Source organism: Heloderma suspectum, chromosome 15, assembly GCF_057233095.1.
Source record: "Heloderma suspectum isolate Gila_16-S chromosome 15, 16-S_ref, whole genome shotgun sequence".
Lineage (NCBI taxonomy): Eukaryota > Metazoa > Chordata > Lepidosauria > Squamata > Helodermatidae > Heloderma > Heloderma suspectum.
In genome coordinates, this window is record NC_139472.1 from 22,551,729 (window position 1) to 22,567,555 (window position 15,827).

Genomic DNA, 15,827 nt, shown 5'->3' on the forward strand with positions numbered 1-15,827 from the left:
GGGGAGGCCGAGAGGCGCCCGCGGGGGAGCCCCACTGGAGGCCCCGGCGCCACGCGGCCCCGCGGAGGGCAGCGGGCTGCGCGGGCCCGGCGCCGGCCGCCCGGGGGCGCGCGCAGCCGCGCGACGGCCTCGGGCTCCTCGGCCGGCCCGCCGGCGCAGCCCGGAAGCAGCGCGCCACCGGCTCCCGAGGCGCGGCTGCTCGGCGGCGGGCCTCGCGCTCAAGCCGGGAAGGCGCCCCCGGACCGCGGGAGAGGGCGGGGCGGGGCGGACCGCGATGCCCGGCATGCCCCGCGCGGCCGGGGGCGGGGACTGCGACTCCCGGCGTGCGCGGCGCGTGCGCGCGGGGCAGGAGGCGGAGGCTCCTCCCAGGGGAGGCGGGGGCGGGGCTCCGGCTCCCCGCCCCGGTGCCGGGAGAGCCGCCGCCGCCATGGAGTCGGGCTCCTGCGCCTCCCCGCCGCCGCCGCCGCCCGAGGTGAGGCCCGCCCCTCCCCCCCGCCCGGCGCCACCTGGGGAGCGCGGCCCCGCCCGCGCGGCGGCCCCAGGGAGGGCGCGCCCCCGCCCCCCCGCGCGCCCCCGCCCACGCTGCCCTCTCCCCGCCAGGGCCCCCGGAGGCGCCGGACCGTGGAGGACTTCGACCAGTTCTGCTCCCTCGTCCTGGCCTACGCCGGCTACATCCCGCGCCCGCCGGAGGTAGGGCGCGCGCGCCGCGGAGGCGGGGGCCGCCGGGCCCGGCGGGGCGCGGCGGGGCGGCCCTGCCCGCGGGGAGCCCCGCGAGCACGGCGTGGGCGGCCCCGGACGGCCCGGGGGGAGCGCGAGCGCAGGCTGGCGCGGCGCCTCGCCTCGGCGTCGTGGCGGTGCGGAGGCTGAGCGGCTCGGGCGGGCGCCCGCTTCCCCCGCAGCGCGGAGGCGCGCCGAGGAACTCGCCGCCGCAAGGCGGAGGGGGGCCGACGGATTCGCGGCGGAGGGGCTCCCGTGGCCGCCAGGCCTGCGCGCGCCCTGCTGCCTCCGGCGGCGGAGCAGCCAGCCTGCCTGCGCGCGCCCGTGGCGGGGCACGTGGGCGGGGGGCCGCCGTCGCGCTGCCTGCGCGTGGGCCGCCTGTGGGGCCAGAACGCTGCCCCGGCAGACCGTGGCCCCGTGCAGCGGGGCTCTGAGGGCGACCAGCGAGCCCCCCGACGGCCGCTACTCAGCGGCTAGACGGCCATGGGACGCCTCAGGTCCCAGGAACGCCGCCCCCCCGCAGGCCGCTAGGAGCAGCCCCGCCGGAAGAGGAGCACGCGCCGCGGACGCGGGGCAGGCGGAACTGTTCCCACGACACAGCCCGCGTGTCGCTCCCGCGGGCCCTCTGGGACGCGGCAGGCTTCCGCTTCTGCCTCCGCCGTCTCGCGTTTCGAGGTTAGCTCAGCCCCTGTGACAGCTGCGTTCTCTCTCCCTGCGCCCATCTTTTAAATTCCTGACAGGGCCCGTCCCTGTGGAGCAGCCCCAGCCCCCCAAACAGCACCGGCAGCGCCATTGACAGCGACAGTGGGGAGCCCCGTTTCGGGGACATCCCCATCGCTCTCTCCCTGTCCGGGAAGCCCCGGAAGAGCTTCAGCCAGCTGAAGCACGGGAGATCGTACTCCTCCTTCTACCAGTGGGCAAGGCCCAATGGCTTCCTGGCGGACAGGAAGAAGACGGAGAAGATGAGGAAGAGGAGGAAGCTGATGAGGAGGGAAGCGCCACTGCTTGTCCCGGCGGCAGAGTACAGGGGGGAGCTACTGGAGGGAGGAGAGGAGGAGCCCTACGTGGCGACGCCCCGGAGCCCCTCTTCCGAAGGTGACGCGCAGTCTTCGACAGGGCGTGTCTCAGCGTGGGACTCGGACACGCCGTCCAATGCCTCGTACCCACCTGCGGCCCCAGAGGAGCAGGGCCTGGCCCAGACCGTGGGCAAGCGCACCATCATTCGGCAGGGCAAGCAGGTGGTGTTCCGGGACGAGGACGGCAGCGCCGATGACGAAGACATCATGGTGGATTCAGGTATGCTGGGGGGGCGGTCGCCGCTCTTGCCCTTCATACCACGGTGGGTGGGTGGTGGAGAGGTGTGGGTAGTCAGCCTGGTGCCTGCACATGCTCAGAGGGCTTGGTGTTGCAAAGCAGAACCCTGGAGTTCTGAACGGAGCAGCGGATTGCCCATCCCCATTTTTTAATTCCCAAAGTTTAAAAAGCACGGGGAATCTCGGAAATTAGGCTGGTTTGTTTTGTTTTCGCTTTCCCCAACCTGGAGTCCTACAGATGTGTGGGACTGCATCTCCCACAATCCCCCAGCCAGTACAGTGCTGGTTGGGGGGTTCTGGGAGATGTAGTCCAACATCTGGAGGACCCCAGGTTAGGGAAGCCTGGTTTATTTCGTCCATTATGAGCTGCCCTTTATTAATGGGCATCTTTGGGTGGCATATAACAATAATACAGTAAAATCATAATTGTGGTGTGATTTAGTTGGGCAACGAAATCTTGCCCCATGAATGAGCTCCCCTCGAAGGCATCGCTGCACTTTTCTGTGTCACCTGCCATGGACCACATGCACTCAGGGCCGATTCATCCAGGGGCGAGAACTACCTTGGTCAGTCTCCCCAACCGCCCTCCCCATGGGTTGGACTGCAGGACCACCCATCTGAAAGGCACCAGGCTGGGGAAGGCTGATCTGGATCCGCCAAGGGGAGTAGCCCCCGTGAGCAGCCAGCGCCCTGGCCGCTTCTCGAATGCCTCGAGCCCCTCCTTACGCAGCTGCCTTGCCTGCAACTTGTTCCCCAGATGACGATTCCTGGGACCTTGTGACCTGTTTCTGCATGAAGCCCTTTGCTGGCCGCCCCATGATCGAGTGCAGCGAGTGCCACACCTGGATCCACCTCTCCTGTGCCAAAATCCGCAAGTCCAGCGTCCCTGAGGTCTACGTCTGCCAGAAGTGCCGGGACTCCAAGTTTGACATCCGGCGGTCTAGCCGCTCCCGGATGGGCTCGCGTCGGCGCTTCCTGGACTAGCAGGCAGGATCTTCCTGGAGTGCGTGGGATGCAAATGGACATGGCCTGCAAAATGACGGGCTCCAGTCAGTGAGGCAGACACAGAACTGCCATTGGGGGGAGGGGGGGCTTCCTCCCTGCTGAGGGCTCGCAAGCATCCAGGTACTCCGGTTGCTTGGCATCCTGAACCGGGGCTGGAGAAAGGACTGAGTGCCCCAGAGCGAGCAGGGAAAGGTGGGGCGGCCTGCAGCACATCTCTCTCCCCATTTTTCCGCTGTCACCCCTGCAAGGGATGAGCGGATGGGGGCTGCAGTTTTCGAGACGGAAATGGAAATAGCCAAGTTGCATTTCCCTGCTGATGTCATGGGAGGTCTGGAGTAGATCTGAGGGATGTGAGGAAGAGGGGAACCCGCCCCATCCACTGGTTTCAGGGCAGGAGGAGGACTGTTCCCCCTCCCCCAAGTCTGGGCAGCCTATTGCTTCTCCAAAAGCAATCTTCTGCAGCAGGGCCACTCAGTGGAGGGAGCCACCCCCGTGTGGGCAGGGAGAGGAGGGTCAGCTGCCCCAGCTGGTTCCTCTCCAGGCCTTTTCCTCCTGAGGTAACTTGAAAGGCTTTGGTGGTCCTCATTTTGGACTTGCCTCCCACTCTGACATGGTCTGGAGGATGGCAGAGATGCCTCAAATGTCTTTTGGGCTAATGGAAGTGGGGGAAGGAACGCGCCCTCCCACCCCCACCTCTGCATATCCCACAAGAAGGGTCTGGGGAACTGGGAAGGTGTGGTGGTGGTGGGGATGCGGAATCTGTGGCTTAACAAGCTCGGGATCGTGGCCTCAGGGCTGCCTCCCTTGCGGAGACCCAATGGGCATAGATCTGATCTGAGCCCTTGGTTCTGAGCCCTCTCCCCTGTTGCTTTCAAGAGCAGCTGAGAGCTCCGAGCTATGAGGCAGGTGAGGCGAGGGAAGGGGAAAGCAGTTCCTTTTGGGAAGGAGTGGTGGAACTGCTTGGCCCAACCACAGCAAGGAGCCCGCCAAGGTGGTCCGTCTCCCAGCCAGAGTCTCAGTGTGGAGAGGAGTGCCTGTGGGGCAGCACAGGCCCTCCCAAGATGGATGGGGGGAGCGGAGGGGCACTAGAGGAGGAAGGGGTGGGGAATCTGGGGAATCCCCCCCTCCGCCAATCGCTTATGAATAGGCTGGGTAGTGTAACCTTTATTGTGTTCTTCCGATGTTGTGATGTTAAGACTTTGCCCATTTGCAAAAGGCCTGCACGGAGAACTTGATTACCCAGTGCAGAAAACTGATTCTGGTTTGGTGATCTGGTTCCTGGGTCAGGAACGCCCCGGGATGCTGCTGTGGTCGCTCTCTGGGAAGAGGCTGTACGAGCAGCCTGGGACTGTTCCTTGGGTTTTCATGTCTGCCAAGTAGCCAAGTCACCGCAGGGCTGCTACCTGTATCTTTGGTGTGTGTGCGTGTGTGCACTGGAGGAGCAGCTAAGCAAGAGGGTTCCTATTGATTTGGGGATTCAACTCCAGGACCTAATTTCAATTCTTCTTTTTGTTTTGCCGTGCCAAGTGGTGTCTGATAAGCCAGATTAATTGGAGTTTCAGGAGAAGAATACATTTCTGCGTGTCTCTTGAGTTCATCCGTGCACCATCTCAGTTGGAGAGCTTTAAGGTTTTTTTTTTTTTTTTAAGTAAAATTATTTGCTTTATGGGATGAGACTTCTGGTCTGTCTTCTAGGGGAAAAAAATAGTCTGTGGATGGCAAAGCTGTGATGCAAACTTGTGGCCTGGCCAGGCCAGGCCAGGGGCGGAGGCTGTTCCAGGCCTGCAGTCGCCTGTTCCACAGTTCAGACCAGTAGACGCGAGAAACCAACACACAGGGAGAGACGATGGGAGCTGAATATGGCATTCACAAAAATGGCACTTTGGACATAACTTGTGCTACAATTGCAAAAAAAAGACACTCCCCTTCCTGCATTTGGAGGAGCAATTCTATGTTAACATCAACACTATTCAAAATAAAATGAAGCATTTATTTAACTTGTCTTCCCATCACTATGCTTGAAGGGTTGCTTATGCTCGCTTTCCTGAAGAGAGGCAGCAGGACAGCAGCTCTGCATGCCGAAGCCCCCACTTGAATTCATGGCAGCATCTCCCCTGAAGCGCATCGCTCATGGGCTGGGAAAGCTGCGGTCTCTGCCCAAGACCCTGCCAGTCAGCTGAGACAGGCCTGAGCCTGGTGGACCAGCGGTCTGACCGAGCTGCAGGGAGCTTCATGTGTCCCTATGAACTCTAGCAAATCTCGAGGGAAGGTGGTTCATGCCAGGAAACACCCCCGTGCCCCCTTCCGCACAGAGCCATCTTCTAGCTTGCCTTGAATGTGATCACAGGGAAAAGCGGAGGGGCTGCAGCAAAGAGGGGGAGCCAGGGAGCCCCTGTTCAGACCCCACTTCAGTGGCCTTGGATAAGCCCCTCCTGCCTCAGCTGGGAAATGGCACTGTCCTACCTGGCAGGGGTGTTGTAACCATAACAAATGGAGAATATTGGTGAAGAGCTGTGAAGGCTTTAAAGGAGTATCTGAATGTGAAGTGAGATGCTGCTAGCATCTGCATGATGGTGCTCTCACCTGTAAACGTTGGTGTGGGGGCAGCTGGCTGCTTTTTCTGTGTGGGAAGGCATAGCGCGAGAGGCGCGTGTGGCTGTCTACACCAGCCTCCTGCAACCTGGTGCCCTCCAGATCTGTTGGATTGCAGTTCCCATAGTTCTTGTTATGGGAGTTGCAGTCCAAGACAGCTGCTGGGCATCAGGCTGGGGAAGATGAAAGCCCTGCTCCTGCTAAGAGGCCTGGAAGGAAGAGGCAGCTATCTGTGGACTGCAGAGCCTGAGGCGAAATCACTGCTAGCCCCTTTGTGCAAATCAAGTCTGGCTCTGGCACTTGGCTAAGCCTGCAGGCTAAAGCAATAATAATGGCTCCAGGCATGTGCAGAGTGCTGTCACCACAGCAAGCCCACACTTGCATTTTTGCAAAGGTGGATGTGCAGCAAAACCTCGACATGCAAGGTCTTGCTTCTGGGCCAAAGGGCAGCACTCCCACAACCGCCATCTTTTTTTAGTGCAATGCCTAACTCAAAGCAGATGTAGGAATTTACAGCTAGAGGCTCCTGAAGATGATGATGCCACTACCTAAATCCGCCTTCCCCAACCCAGAGCCCTCCAGGTGTCTTGGACCACAACTCCAGTCATACCCAGCCAGCCTGGCCACGATGGGAGTTGCAGTCCAACAAATCTGGAGGGCACCAGGTTGGGGAAGGCCGAACTAACGCGATGCTGAGGAATGCAAAGGGAGGTTCGAGCAGCTTCAGTGCCCTTGCACCTGATTCCCCTGTCCTGCAGGTGGCAGTGTTTGCATGGGAACCAGAAGGCGACTGTGTGCCACGCTCATCTTTTCCCCTAGCTCTATGCCTGGTGCGCTGCCTTCCAAGAGATAAAAAAGGAGCACAGAAGCATAGAGATCCACACAGCCCCTCACTTCCGGCTCTCAGCTCCTACCTCTCGAGCAATAGAGGCAGAAGTACAGAGGAACTATGTAAAACAATCACCACACACAAAGGGAAAAAGAGGCTTTTAAAAAAACTTATCTTGCCTGAAGAAGAAATCTGGAGACCTCAAAAACTTGCACATTTTTGGGTGATATATTGGTTGGCCTAAGGAAGGTAGTACGCTAATGGGGACCTGTAAAAACCAGGGGACAAGCTGGCGCGGGTGAGAGGAGATATTGTGGCGACATGAACATATTTTAGCGTTATGTAGTGTTGGACTGTGTGTAGGGAGACCTACTGCATCTTCAAAAGTCTGCATAACAGGCAGAAATCCAACAGATGAAAGCTTTTGCTGACTCCACATGGAAAGACTGCACCTGTTTGATTTCTGCTAGCCTTGCAAAATATGCAAAGTCCAGGCTTTCCACAAAGAACTCATTTGAAACCCCTTTAGCATGCCCTCCCCAAAAGAGGGTGTGATGCTTTCACTGCATCTCCTCTGCCTTTCAAATCTAGCAGATGTACAGAAATTCAACAGGTAAAGCTTTCCCCATCAGCGCATCTGACAAAATAGATCTTTTATAAAACACTGCCACAAGGGGGCCTACACCTGTTGTACTCCATTTTCCCGTGGATACCTTTTTCACTTCTACTTTTACCCCACAGAAAAGATTTCAAGATCTACAATTAGGTTGTGTTAGAAACTGATTGAAACCACAGCCCCATGGCTTCCTGGCCGGCCGCTTCATGTCCTCCCTTCTCCAGTTTACTTTTCTATCACCATGAACACTGGATAATTTGGGATGGGGTGAAGGGACCTGACTTAGCAGTAAGAAAGATGACACAATTACTTATGTTCTTGAAATGTTACTTGAAGCTGAAGGGTAGCAGGATGCCGTGGCTCAGGCAGGAATCTCAGTGGGTGGCAGTTGGGCCAGCCCTACATTTTCTAGCTGACCTATGTCACAAGGATGTTGTGAGGACAAAAGTGGATGGCATGCCCACACACACTAGTTTGAGCTCCTTGGCTGAAGTATAGGACACAATTGTAATGTGGAAAAATAAAACAAAATCCCCCCCCCCCCCGTTTCTGTTTCCATTAGATGCCTCTTACTCCCTTCATTGGGGGCAGGAGGAGATATTGTGATACTTTGGCCACAAGCCACTGGGGCTCCGTTCCCACTCAGCCAGTCTGCGCCACAGGAAGCCTTTGGCCCAAGATCCCTTCTCTCCACCACTCCCCAATTCCTGGTTCAGGCAAACCGTGAGTGCCATGGGGTCAAAACACTTGATGCCTCTATTGCAGCCATTACTCTGGTCACCAGTGTATTTCTGAACCCAATTTAAAGAGCAGGTATTGATTTTGAAAGCTCTAAAATGGAAACACTGTCTTGACACCCCTCAGCTTGCCCATACATAGAATCATAGAATAGTAGGGTTGGAAGGGGCCTACACGGCCATCAAGTCCAACCCCCTGCTCAATGCAGGAATCCAAGTCAGAGCATCCCTGACAGATGGCTGTCCAGCCTCGTCTTGAATGCCTCCAGTGTGGGAGAGCCCACTGCCTCCCTAGAGAATGTGTTCCATTGTCGTATTGCTCTCACAGTCAGGAAGTTTTTCCTGATGTTCAGCCGGAATCCGGCTTCCTGTCACTTGAGCCCATAATTCCGTGTCCTGCATTCTGGGATGATCAAGAAGAGATCCTGTCCTTCCTCTCTCGGACAACCTTTCAAGTACTTGAAGAGCGCTGTCCTATCTCCCCTCAGTCTTCTCAAGGCTAAACATGCCCAGTTCTTTCAGTCTCTCTTCATAAGGCTTTGTTTCCAGTCCCCTGATCATCTTTGTTGCCCTCCTCTGAACCTTCTCCAGTTTGTCTGCATCCTTCTTAAAATGTGGTGCCCAGAACTGGACACAGTACTCCAGATGAGGCCTAACCAGTGCTGAGTAGAGGGGAACTAGTACTTCCTGGGATTTGGAAGCTATGCTTCTATTAATGCAGAATTGTGGTCTGCCTCCAGTTGTGAAAGCAACCAGGCCAGTGGGCAGGAGGAGAGAGGGGCTTTGGGGGGCAATGGCCCATTTGCAGAGCCCTGTGCCAAGCAGGGTTTGACAGTAACATTACAGGCCCTAAGCAGGTACTGAAAACTTACTGGTTTACTGCAGCCCTTTCATAATTTTGGGGGGGGGGGTTATTTGGGCTGTCATTGCACTGCCGTTGCATTTTGTGATCTCTGGTTAGCAGGCCGAGTGCTGTTTTGGTGTCACTGCCAGCTGCCATGGCTCAATCTTACTGTGATTGTGTGCTTTTGACTATGATGGGCAGGATGTGATGGTGCTCCTCTGCTGTCAGATGGCTTTTTGATCCAGTGGAGGCTTCCGTGAGCAGAAAGGAAGGGGATGCAACTTCCATGGATCCCCTTCCCCTCCACAGCCCCCCGTTCCCAACCCAAATGTACTCTGGGGGCAGGGGGGAGGCATTTGCAGCTGCATTGAAGGTGGTGTAAGGGGCTGCAGGAGGACTATGTGAAAATCATGTCTCTCCCCCACCTCCCTCTTCCACTAATAGAAGTCTCCACTGGATCAAAAAGCCTTCCATCAGTGGAGGGACATAACTGGATACAACCCCATTTTCATATAGTTATACATTGTTTAATTGATGTATTTTTGTAAGCCACCTTGTGAGAACGTTTTCTAAAAGTTACTTTTAAAAAATAGATAATTTTAAAAATGGAGTTTGGGTGGGAGGAGATGGTTCCAGAAGTCGATGCTTGCAAGAGGCAGAACTTTAGTATGCGAACAAGAACCTGTATGGCTATTCTCTTGTTACATCCACTTCCTCGGTGGTGAACTGTTGACTGTAACAAGACTGGAAGGAGCTGCAATCTTCCCAAAGGATCACGGCCAGTGGTTCTGGCTATACATAATGACTGGAGTGTGTCTCCTTGCTGTTCACAGACTTTTACACAAGTTCAACAGGGAGACCCCCTTCTCCACTGAGATTCTCTCGGTTCTTACACAAAACGCTGTTCTTCATGGAAGTGGGTCGCTTTATTGTCCTTAGTTGTTACAGGAGGAAACAGGCTTCCGCCGCCTCAGCGGCTCATGCACTTTGCAAGATTCCTGTCTGCACAGGGCAGGGGCAGAAGAGCACAGACTCGCCATTTAGGATGGGCTGGGTTCAAAAAGCTGCAGGATCAAGTTGGTTGGTCTTTGTTTGAAAGACATCCTAAACAAGGCAGCCTGTGGGCTGCTCGCTCCAGCTTGGCTCTGGTTCCTGAAGAGGCCAGGGGTTTACACATGTAGGGAAGAAACTCACTGCTTTTAAAAAGGGACTGTTGTTATTATGATTATATGGTGTTATCCTTATTCCAGCTTTAAAGGAAGTTGGGAGGATCCACTTATAGAAAAAGAAACAGGGTGTTTGTGTGCGTGTATCAACATGAACAAGACTCTTTACTCACCGTTAACTAAGGAAACGGACATGACTGTAACAAAAGTTGGTGCCAATGCAAAAAGAAGGGATTTGTTAAACAAAGGAACAGGACCTGATTTCAAAAAGGGGGTGGTGCGGCTGGCGAGAGCCCAGGCATCTCAGAATCCATGATCATTTCACTGTGGGCAAAGGCTACTGGATCTCAGCTGGTTGAGGGACAGGCTTTGGGCCCAAAGAGTGATAGAATGGCAGTGACACAAAAGGACAGGGACGCACCATGAGCCGGTGGGTGTGCGTCAAGGATTTTCAGTCCCTACCATGTTTGCCTTGGTATGCCCACCCCCTCCCCATCCCTGTGTGCCTGGGGATCTTGCCTGAAAGGTAAAGGAAGGTGCTCCAAGCGCTGACCAATTGCAAACACAGCTGTTGCATAGAGACCTCTATGCATAGAGGACAGAAGCTGAACACTGGCATTCCTTCAGCTGCTGCTGCTTTGCATGACACAACGGCACCCCTGTTGAGAGGGAAGATTCATGCCAACGCAAAGTGCCTCTACCCCAAAAGGGCCTGGGTTGCTATTGCCTCTGATTTGGCACGCTGTGTTGTATCCACATGGGCCTTCTCACTCCTGTCTCCCCGCACCCTGCTCTCCCCAAGCTTTTTGTACCTGAAAACCTTTGTGGCTACATTTTTAACTGATTCCCAAGCGAGGTTCTTGCCCTGCTTGGGGTAGGGGCAACCCGACAGGGACACCATCCATAGTAAATGCATTGCCCCCGCCCCCAGCATTATCAGCTGCTGGAGAGATTATGGTTGAGAAGGTTCACAGGTTTAAATAAATGCTTACAGCTGAATCTCCAAAGTGCTTCTCGATTCTGGAACAGATGTGAGTGCCACACTCTTTGCATCACCGAGTGGCAACAGGGTCTCAGAGGCGGCTGCAAACGTGGCAGCTGAACTTCCACCCAGTGCATTCTTCAGCTGAAGCAGCCCTATGTGCTGCAAGAATGAGAACATGCCTTCTGGCCCCCCATTCCCTTCCAGCCCCCAAAGCATCCCTGGCTGGTGACGGTGGTTCTTGCAAGGGCGGCGCCCAGTCTGCAACCCTTCCCCGCCTGGGTGAGGGGCAGGCGGAAAAGGCCAGCATGTTCAGCTGCCCAGGCCAGGCCCCAATCCCAGGTGTGTCATGGTCTTGTCAAAGCCGTTTCCTTTCATTTTGTCCCACAACATAATTGGTGTAAAACCACCTTCTGCGAGCATCATAAAATAAGTGGTGTCTCCGTCAGGCTGAAGACGTATTGAATCCAGGGAGGAAGGATGGCTCACTTTCTCTTGACCCCTGGTGCAGAACCCTGACCAGCCACACTTCCCCTGCCAGTTTAGCTGTCCATGTCAATCCGGTGAGCTGTTGTGGAGAGTGGGGGGAGAGAAAGAAAAAGAAAGGCGACCCTTTTTAACAGAGACCGAGATCATGGCAGATATGCAAAAGACCCCTAAAGTAAGTAGATGCAAAGACACCCATGAGCAAGTGGGCATGGGTGGGTTCTCATCTGGGCGATTTCTCCATTCATCCTGTCCCCATGCCCTCATGCAGGGATCTCAGCAGAACCAGCTCAAGAAACAGGTCCAAATACCCTGCCCCAATATGGTCCCAGGTTTGGTCCCAGCATCTCAAGCAGCTAGGAAACACCCCCCCCCCCAACCTTACAGGACTGTTTACAGCCACTAGATGGGCAGCACAAATGGTCTGGTTCAGCAGAAGGCAATCCCATGCAGCACTTCACCTGAGGGGGACGCTGGCAGGATGCCCCCGAATGCAAATCACCAAATGAAAGCTAATGATGTAGATAAGGGCTCGACTGCTCTAACCTACTCCTAGGTGCAAAATGTGGAAGGGGCTGGGGCGGGGGAGGGAGAGGAAGAGCCTGCAGTGAGGGGAAAGGTTCCCGTTTCTTTAGGTCCTGGGCAGCTCTTCAGACCTCTCTACTTACATTGCTTTGGTATCCGAAGGGCCTCATTGTCAGAGGACATTACTTGATGCAGAACTCCGCGGAACTGGTAGAGCACTTTCAGGCTCTTCTCTTCCCCGACACAAGGGTCGTAGAAGCCCGGCAGGCCAGCCTGCAAAAGGCAAATGGCTGCAGGCTGCATCATTTCATGTCATTTGTTATATTTCTATGCAGCCCCAGAGCCAAAGCTTCCTGAGCTGTTCACAGAAAGTAAAAACCATTCTACATTATACAAAGTACAAAAAAGCATTTATGTAAAAACATATAAACAGATAGCGCATGCGTGCGCATGCACACACACACACACACACACACACACACAACATATATCTAAAAACAAATTTTAAACAGCCAAAGACAATCTAGGACCTAATTAAAAACTCATTATATGCTGCCAAATGCCTGAAAGAAGAGGGCAGTTTTAACCTGGCGCTGAAAAGGAAACATGTTGGCGGCAGGCAGGCCTCATTGGGGAGATCATTCCATAATTGGGGGGCCACCACCAAAAAGGCAGAATAGTGCAAAAGTGTACACTGCACATGGGGAACCACAATCCTGTACTCCTATGTGGAAATCCTGTTTATCAACCGTAAACAGGGCAATTCCCACACAACATCACAGAAGGCCAAGTGAGGGTTTACGCATCATACTTCTCAAGTGTAAATCTCTCTAGCAGGCTGCACAGCAAAGCCAGTCCCCTCCCTCCCCCACTCCACCTCAGTCCCCAGCCTGGGGACAGCCTTACCTTGGATGCTTCTGTGAGGATAAGCTTGGAGTCCTTCACCAGGCACTGCAGGGGCACCGTCACGTCAATGACCTTCACCTTCTCGTTCCTCCTGCTCTGGTCGTTGACGAACTTCCCATACCAGGCGTTCACCACAATCAGGCCTGTGTTGCAACAAAGGGGAGCCACATGGGGCCAGCATACTCAGGGAAATGCTTGCCCTAAGCTCGCACAGTATAAAAGCAAAGAGATGCAGATGCAGATTCCCCAGCATGACTGAGGCTTAGGAAGAACCAGTCTCAGTGTGTGTGGTACATGGGGTGCTAGGAAAGGCCAGCCTGATGAACTACGCATCTGTCTGCTTAGGACGCATTGTTCTGCTCATGATCAGGAGGGTGACGGATTCTGCTGGGCACTGACACGCTGCCACCAGGCCACTGGAAATCCCACTTAGCCTTCCTGCTCCCCCGCTCCAAGATTTCATCTATTTTTCCACCTTAAGAGCTAGACACTTGAATTTGTTGTTCAGTCGTTCAGTCGTGTCCGACTCTTCGTGACCCCATGGACCATAGCACGCCAGGCCTTCCTGTCCTGCGCTCTCTCCCGGAGTGTGCTCAAGTTCATATTCATTGCATCCGTGATGCTATCTAGCCATCTCATCCTCTGCCGTCCCCTTCTCCTTTTGCCTTCAGTCTTTCCCAGCATCAGGGTCTTTTCCAGGGAGTTTTCTCTTCGCATTAGGTGGCCAAAATATTGGAGCTTCAGCTTCATTATCTGTCCTTCCAATGAGCAGTCAGGGTTGATTTCCTTTAGGATGGACTGATTTGACCTCCTTGCAGTCCAGGGGACTCGTAAGAGTCTTCTCCAGCACCACAGTTCGAAAGCATCAATTCTTCGGCGCTCAGCCTTCCTTATAGTCCAGCTCTCACAGCCATACATTACTACTGGGAAAACCATAGCTTTGATTATACGAACCTTTGTCGGCAAGGTGATGTCTCTGCTTCTTACTATGCTGTCTAGGTTTGCCATAGCTTTCCTCCCAAGGAGCAAGCGTCTTTTAATTTCATGGCTACAGTCACCATCTGCCGTGATCTTGGAGCCCAAGAAAGTAAAATCTGTCACTGCTTCCATTTCTTCCCCTTCTATATGCCAGGAAGTGATAGGGCCAGATGACATGATCTTAGTTTTTTTAATGTTGAGTTTCAAACCAGCTTTTGCACTCTCCTCTTTCACCCTCAACAAGAGGCTCTTGAGATCCTCTTCGCTTTCTGCCATTAGGGTGGTATCGTCTGCATATCGGAGGTTGTTGATAATTCTCCCGGCAATCTTAATTCCGACCTCTGATTCATCCAATCCGGCATTTCTCATGATGTACTCTGCATATAAGTTAAATAAGCAGGGTGACAATATGCAGCCTTGTCGTACTCCTTTCCCAATTTTGAACCAATCGGTTGTTCCATGTCTGGTTCTTACTGTTGCTTCTTGACCCTCGTACAGGTTTCTCAGGAGACAGGTAAGGTGGTCTGGTACTCCCATCACTTTAAGAATTTGCCACAGTTTGTTGTGATCCACACAATCAAAGGCTTTAGCGTAGTCAATGAAGCAGAAATAGACGTTTTTCTGGAATTCTCTTGCTTTCTCCATGATGCAGCGAATGTTGGCGATTTGATCTCTAGTTCCTCTGCCTCTTCGAAACCCAGCTTGTACTTCCGGTAGTTCTCGGTTCGCATACTGCTGAAGCCTAGCTTGTAGGATTTTGAGCATCACCTTGCTGGCATGTGAAATGAGCGCAATTGTGCGGTAGTTTGAACACTCTTTGGCGTTGCCCTTCTTTGGAATTGGAATGTAAACTGACCTTTTCCAGTCTTGTGGCCACTGTTGAGTGTTCCAGATTTGTTGGCATATTGAATGCAGCACTTTAACAGCATCATCTTTTAGGATTTTAAATAGCTCAGCTGGGAGACTGTCATCTCCGCTAGCTTTGTTGTTACTAATGCTTCCTAAGGCCCACTTGACTTCACTCTCGAGGATGTCCGGCTCAAGTTCAGTGACCGCACTATCATGGCTATCAGGGACATTCAGATCTTTCCTGTATAGTTCTTCTGTGTCTTCTTTCCACCTCTTCTTAATCTCATCTGCTTCTGTTAGGTCCCTGCCTTCTTTGTCCTTTATCATGCCCGTCTTTGCACAAAACGTTCCCTTGAGATCTCCAATTTTCTTGAAGAGATCTCTAGTCTTTCCCATTCCGTTGTTTTCCTCGATTTCTTTGCATTGTTCATTTAAGAAGGCCTTCTTGTCTCTCCTTGCTATTCTCTGGAACTCTGCATTCAGTTGGGTATATCTTCCCCTTTCTCCCTTGCTTTTCGCTTCCCTTCTTTCGTGAGCTACTTGTAAAGCCTCATCAGACAGCCACTTGGCTTTCTTGCATTTCTTTTTCTTTGGGACGGATTTTGTTGCTGCCTCCTGAACAATGTTACGGACCTCCGTCCATAGTTCCTCAGGCACTCTGTCTATCAGGTCTAATCCCTGAAATCTATTCCTCACCTCCACTGTATATTCATCAGGGATATGATTTAGGTCATACCTGAACGGTTTAGTGGTTTTCCCGACGTTCTTCAATTTAAGCCGAAATTTTGCAAGAAGCAGCTCATGATCTGAGCCACAGTCAGCTCCAGGTCTTGTTTTTACTGACTGTATGGAGCTTCTCCATCTTTGGCTGCAAAGGACATAATCAATCTGATTTCGATATTGACCATCTGGTGACGTCCATGTGTAGAGTCGCCTCTTGTGCTGTTGGAAAAGAGTGTTTGCTATGATCAGCGTGTTCTCTTGGCAAAACTCTATTAGCTTTTGTCCTGCTTCATTTTGTACACCAAGGCCATGCCTGCCTGTTATCCCAGTGATTTCTTGACTTCCTACTTTAGCATTCCAATCCCCTATGATGAAGAGGACATCTTTTTTTGGTGTTAGTTCTAGAAGGTGTTGTAGGTCTTCATAGAACCGATCAACCTCAGCTTCTTCGGCCTCAGTGGTTGGGGCATAGACTTGAATTACTGTGATGTTGAATGGTTTGCCTTGGATTCGTACTGAGATCATTCTATCATTTTTAAGATTGTACCCCAGTACTGCT

At 53.7% G+C, this 15,827-nt stretch overlaps 2 protein-coding genes across 2 annotated transcripts in view; one reads left to right on the plus strand and one right to left on the minus strand.

Moving 5' to 3' along the window:
- Positions 1–398: 398 nt before the first annotated feature.
- On the plus strand, positions 399–5,032 carry PHF13 (PHD finger protein 13). Its single transcript, XM_084822147.1, has 4 exons — positions 399–472; positions 601–690; positions 1,458–2,013; positions 2,788–5,032. The coding sequence occupies exons 1-4, from the start codon at positions 428–430 to the stop codon at positions 3,012–3,014; spliced, it is 918 nt and encodes a 305-aa protein (XP_084678273.1). The 5' UTR covers positions 399–427; the 3' UTR covers positions 3,015–5,032.
- Positions 1,800–15,827, minus strand: part of DNAJC11 (DnaJ heat shock protein family (Hsp40) member C11) — a 97,738-nt gene continuing 83,710 nt past the window's right edge. The window contains exons 14-16 of the mRNA XM_084822146.1: positions 12,719–12,861; positions 11,956–12,085; positions 1,800–11,369 (exon numbers count right to left, since the gene is read on the minus strand). Coding sequence (XP_084678272.1) covers positions 11,344–11,369; positions 11,956–12,085; positions 12,719–12,861 — 299 coding nt within the window. The 3' untranslated portion in view covers positions 1,800–11,343. The remainder of the gene's footprint in view (positions 11,370–11,955; positions 12,086–12,718; positions 12,862–15,827) is intronic.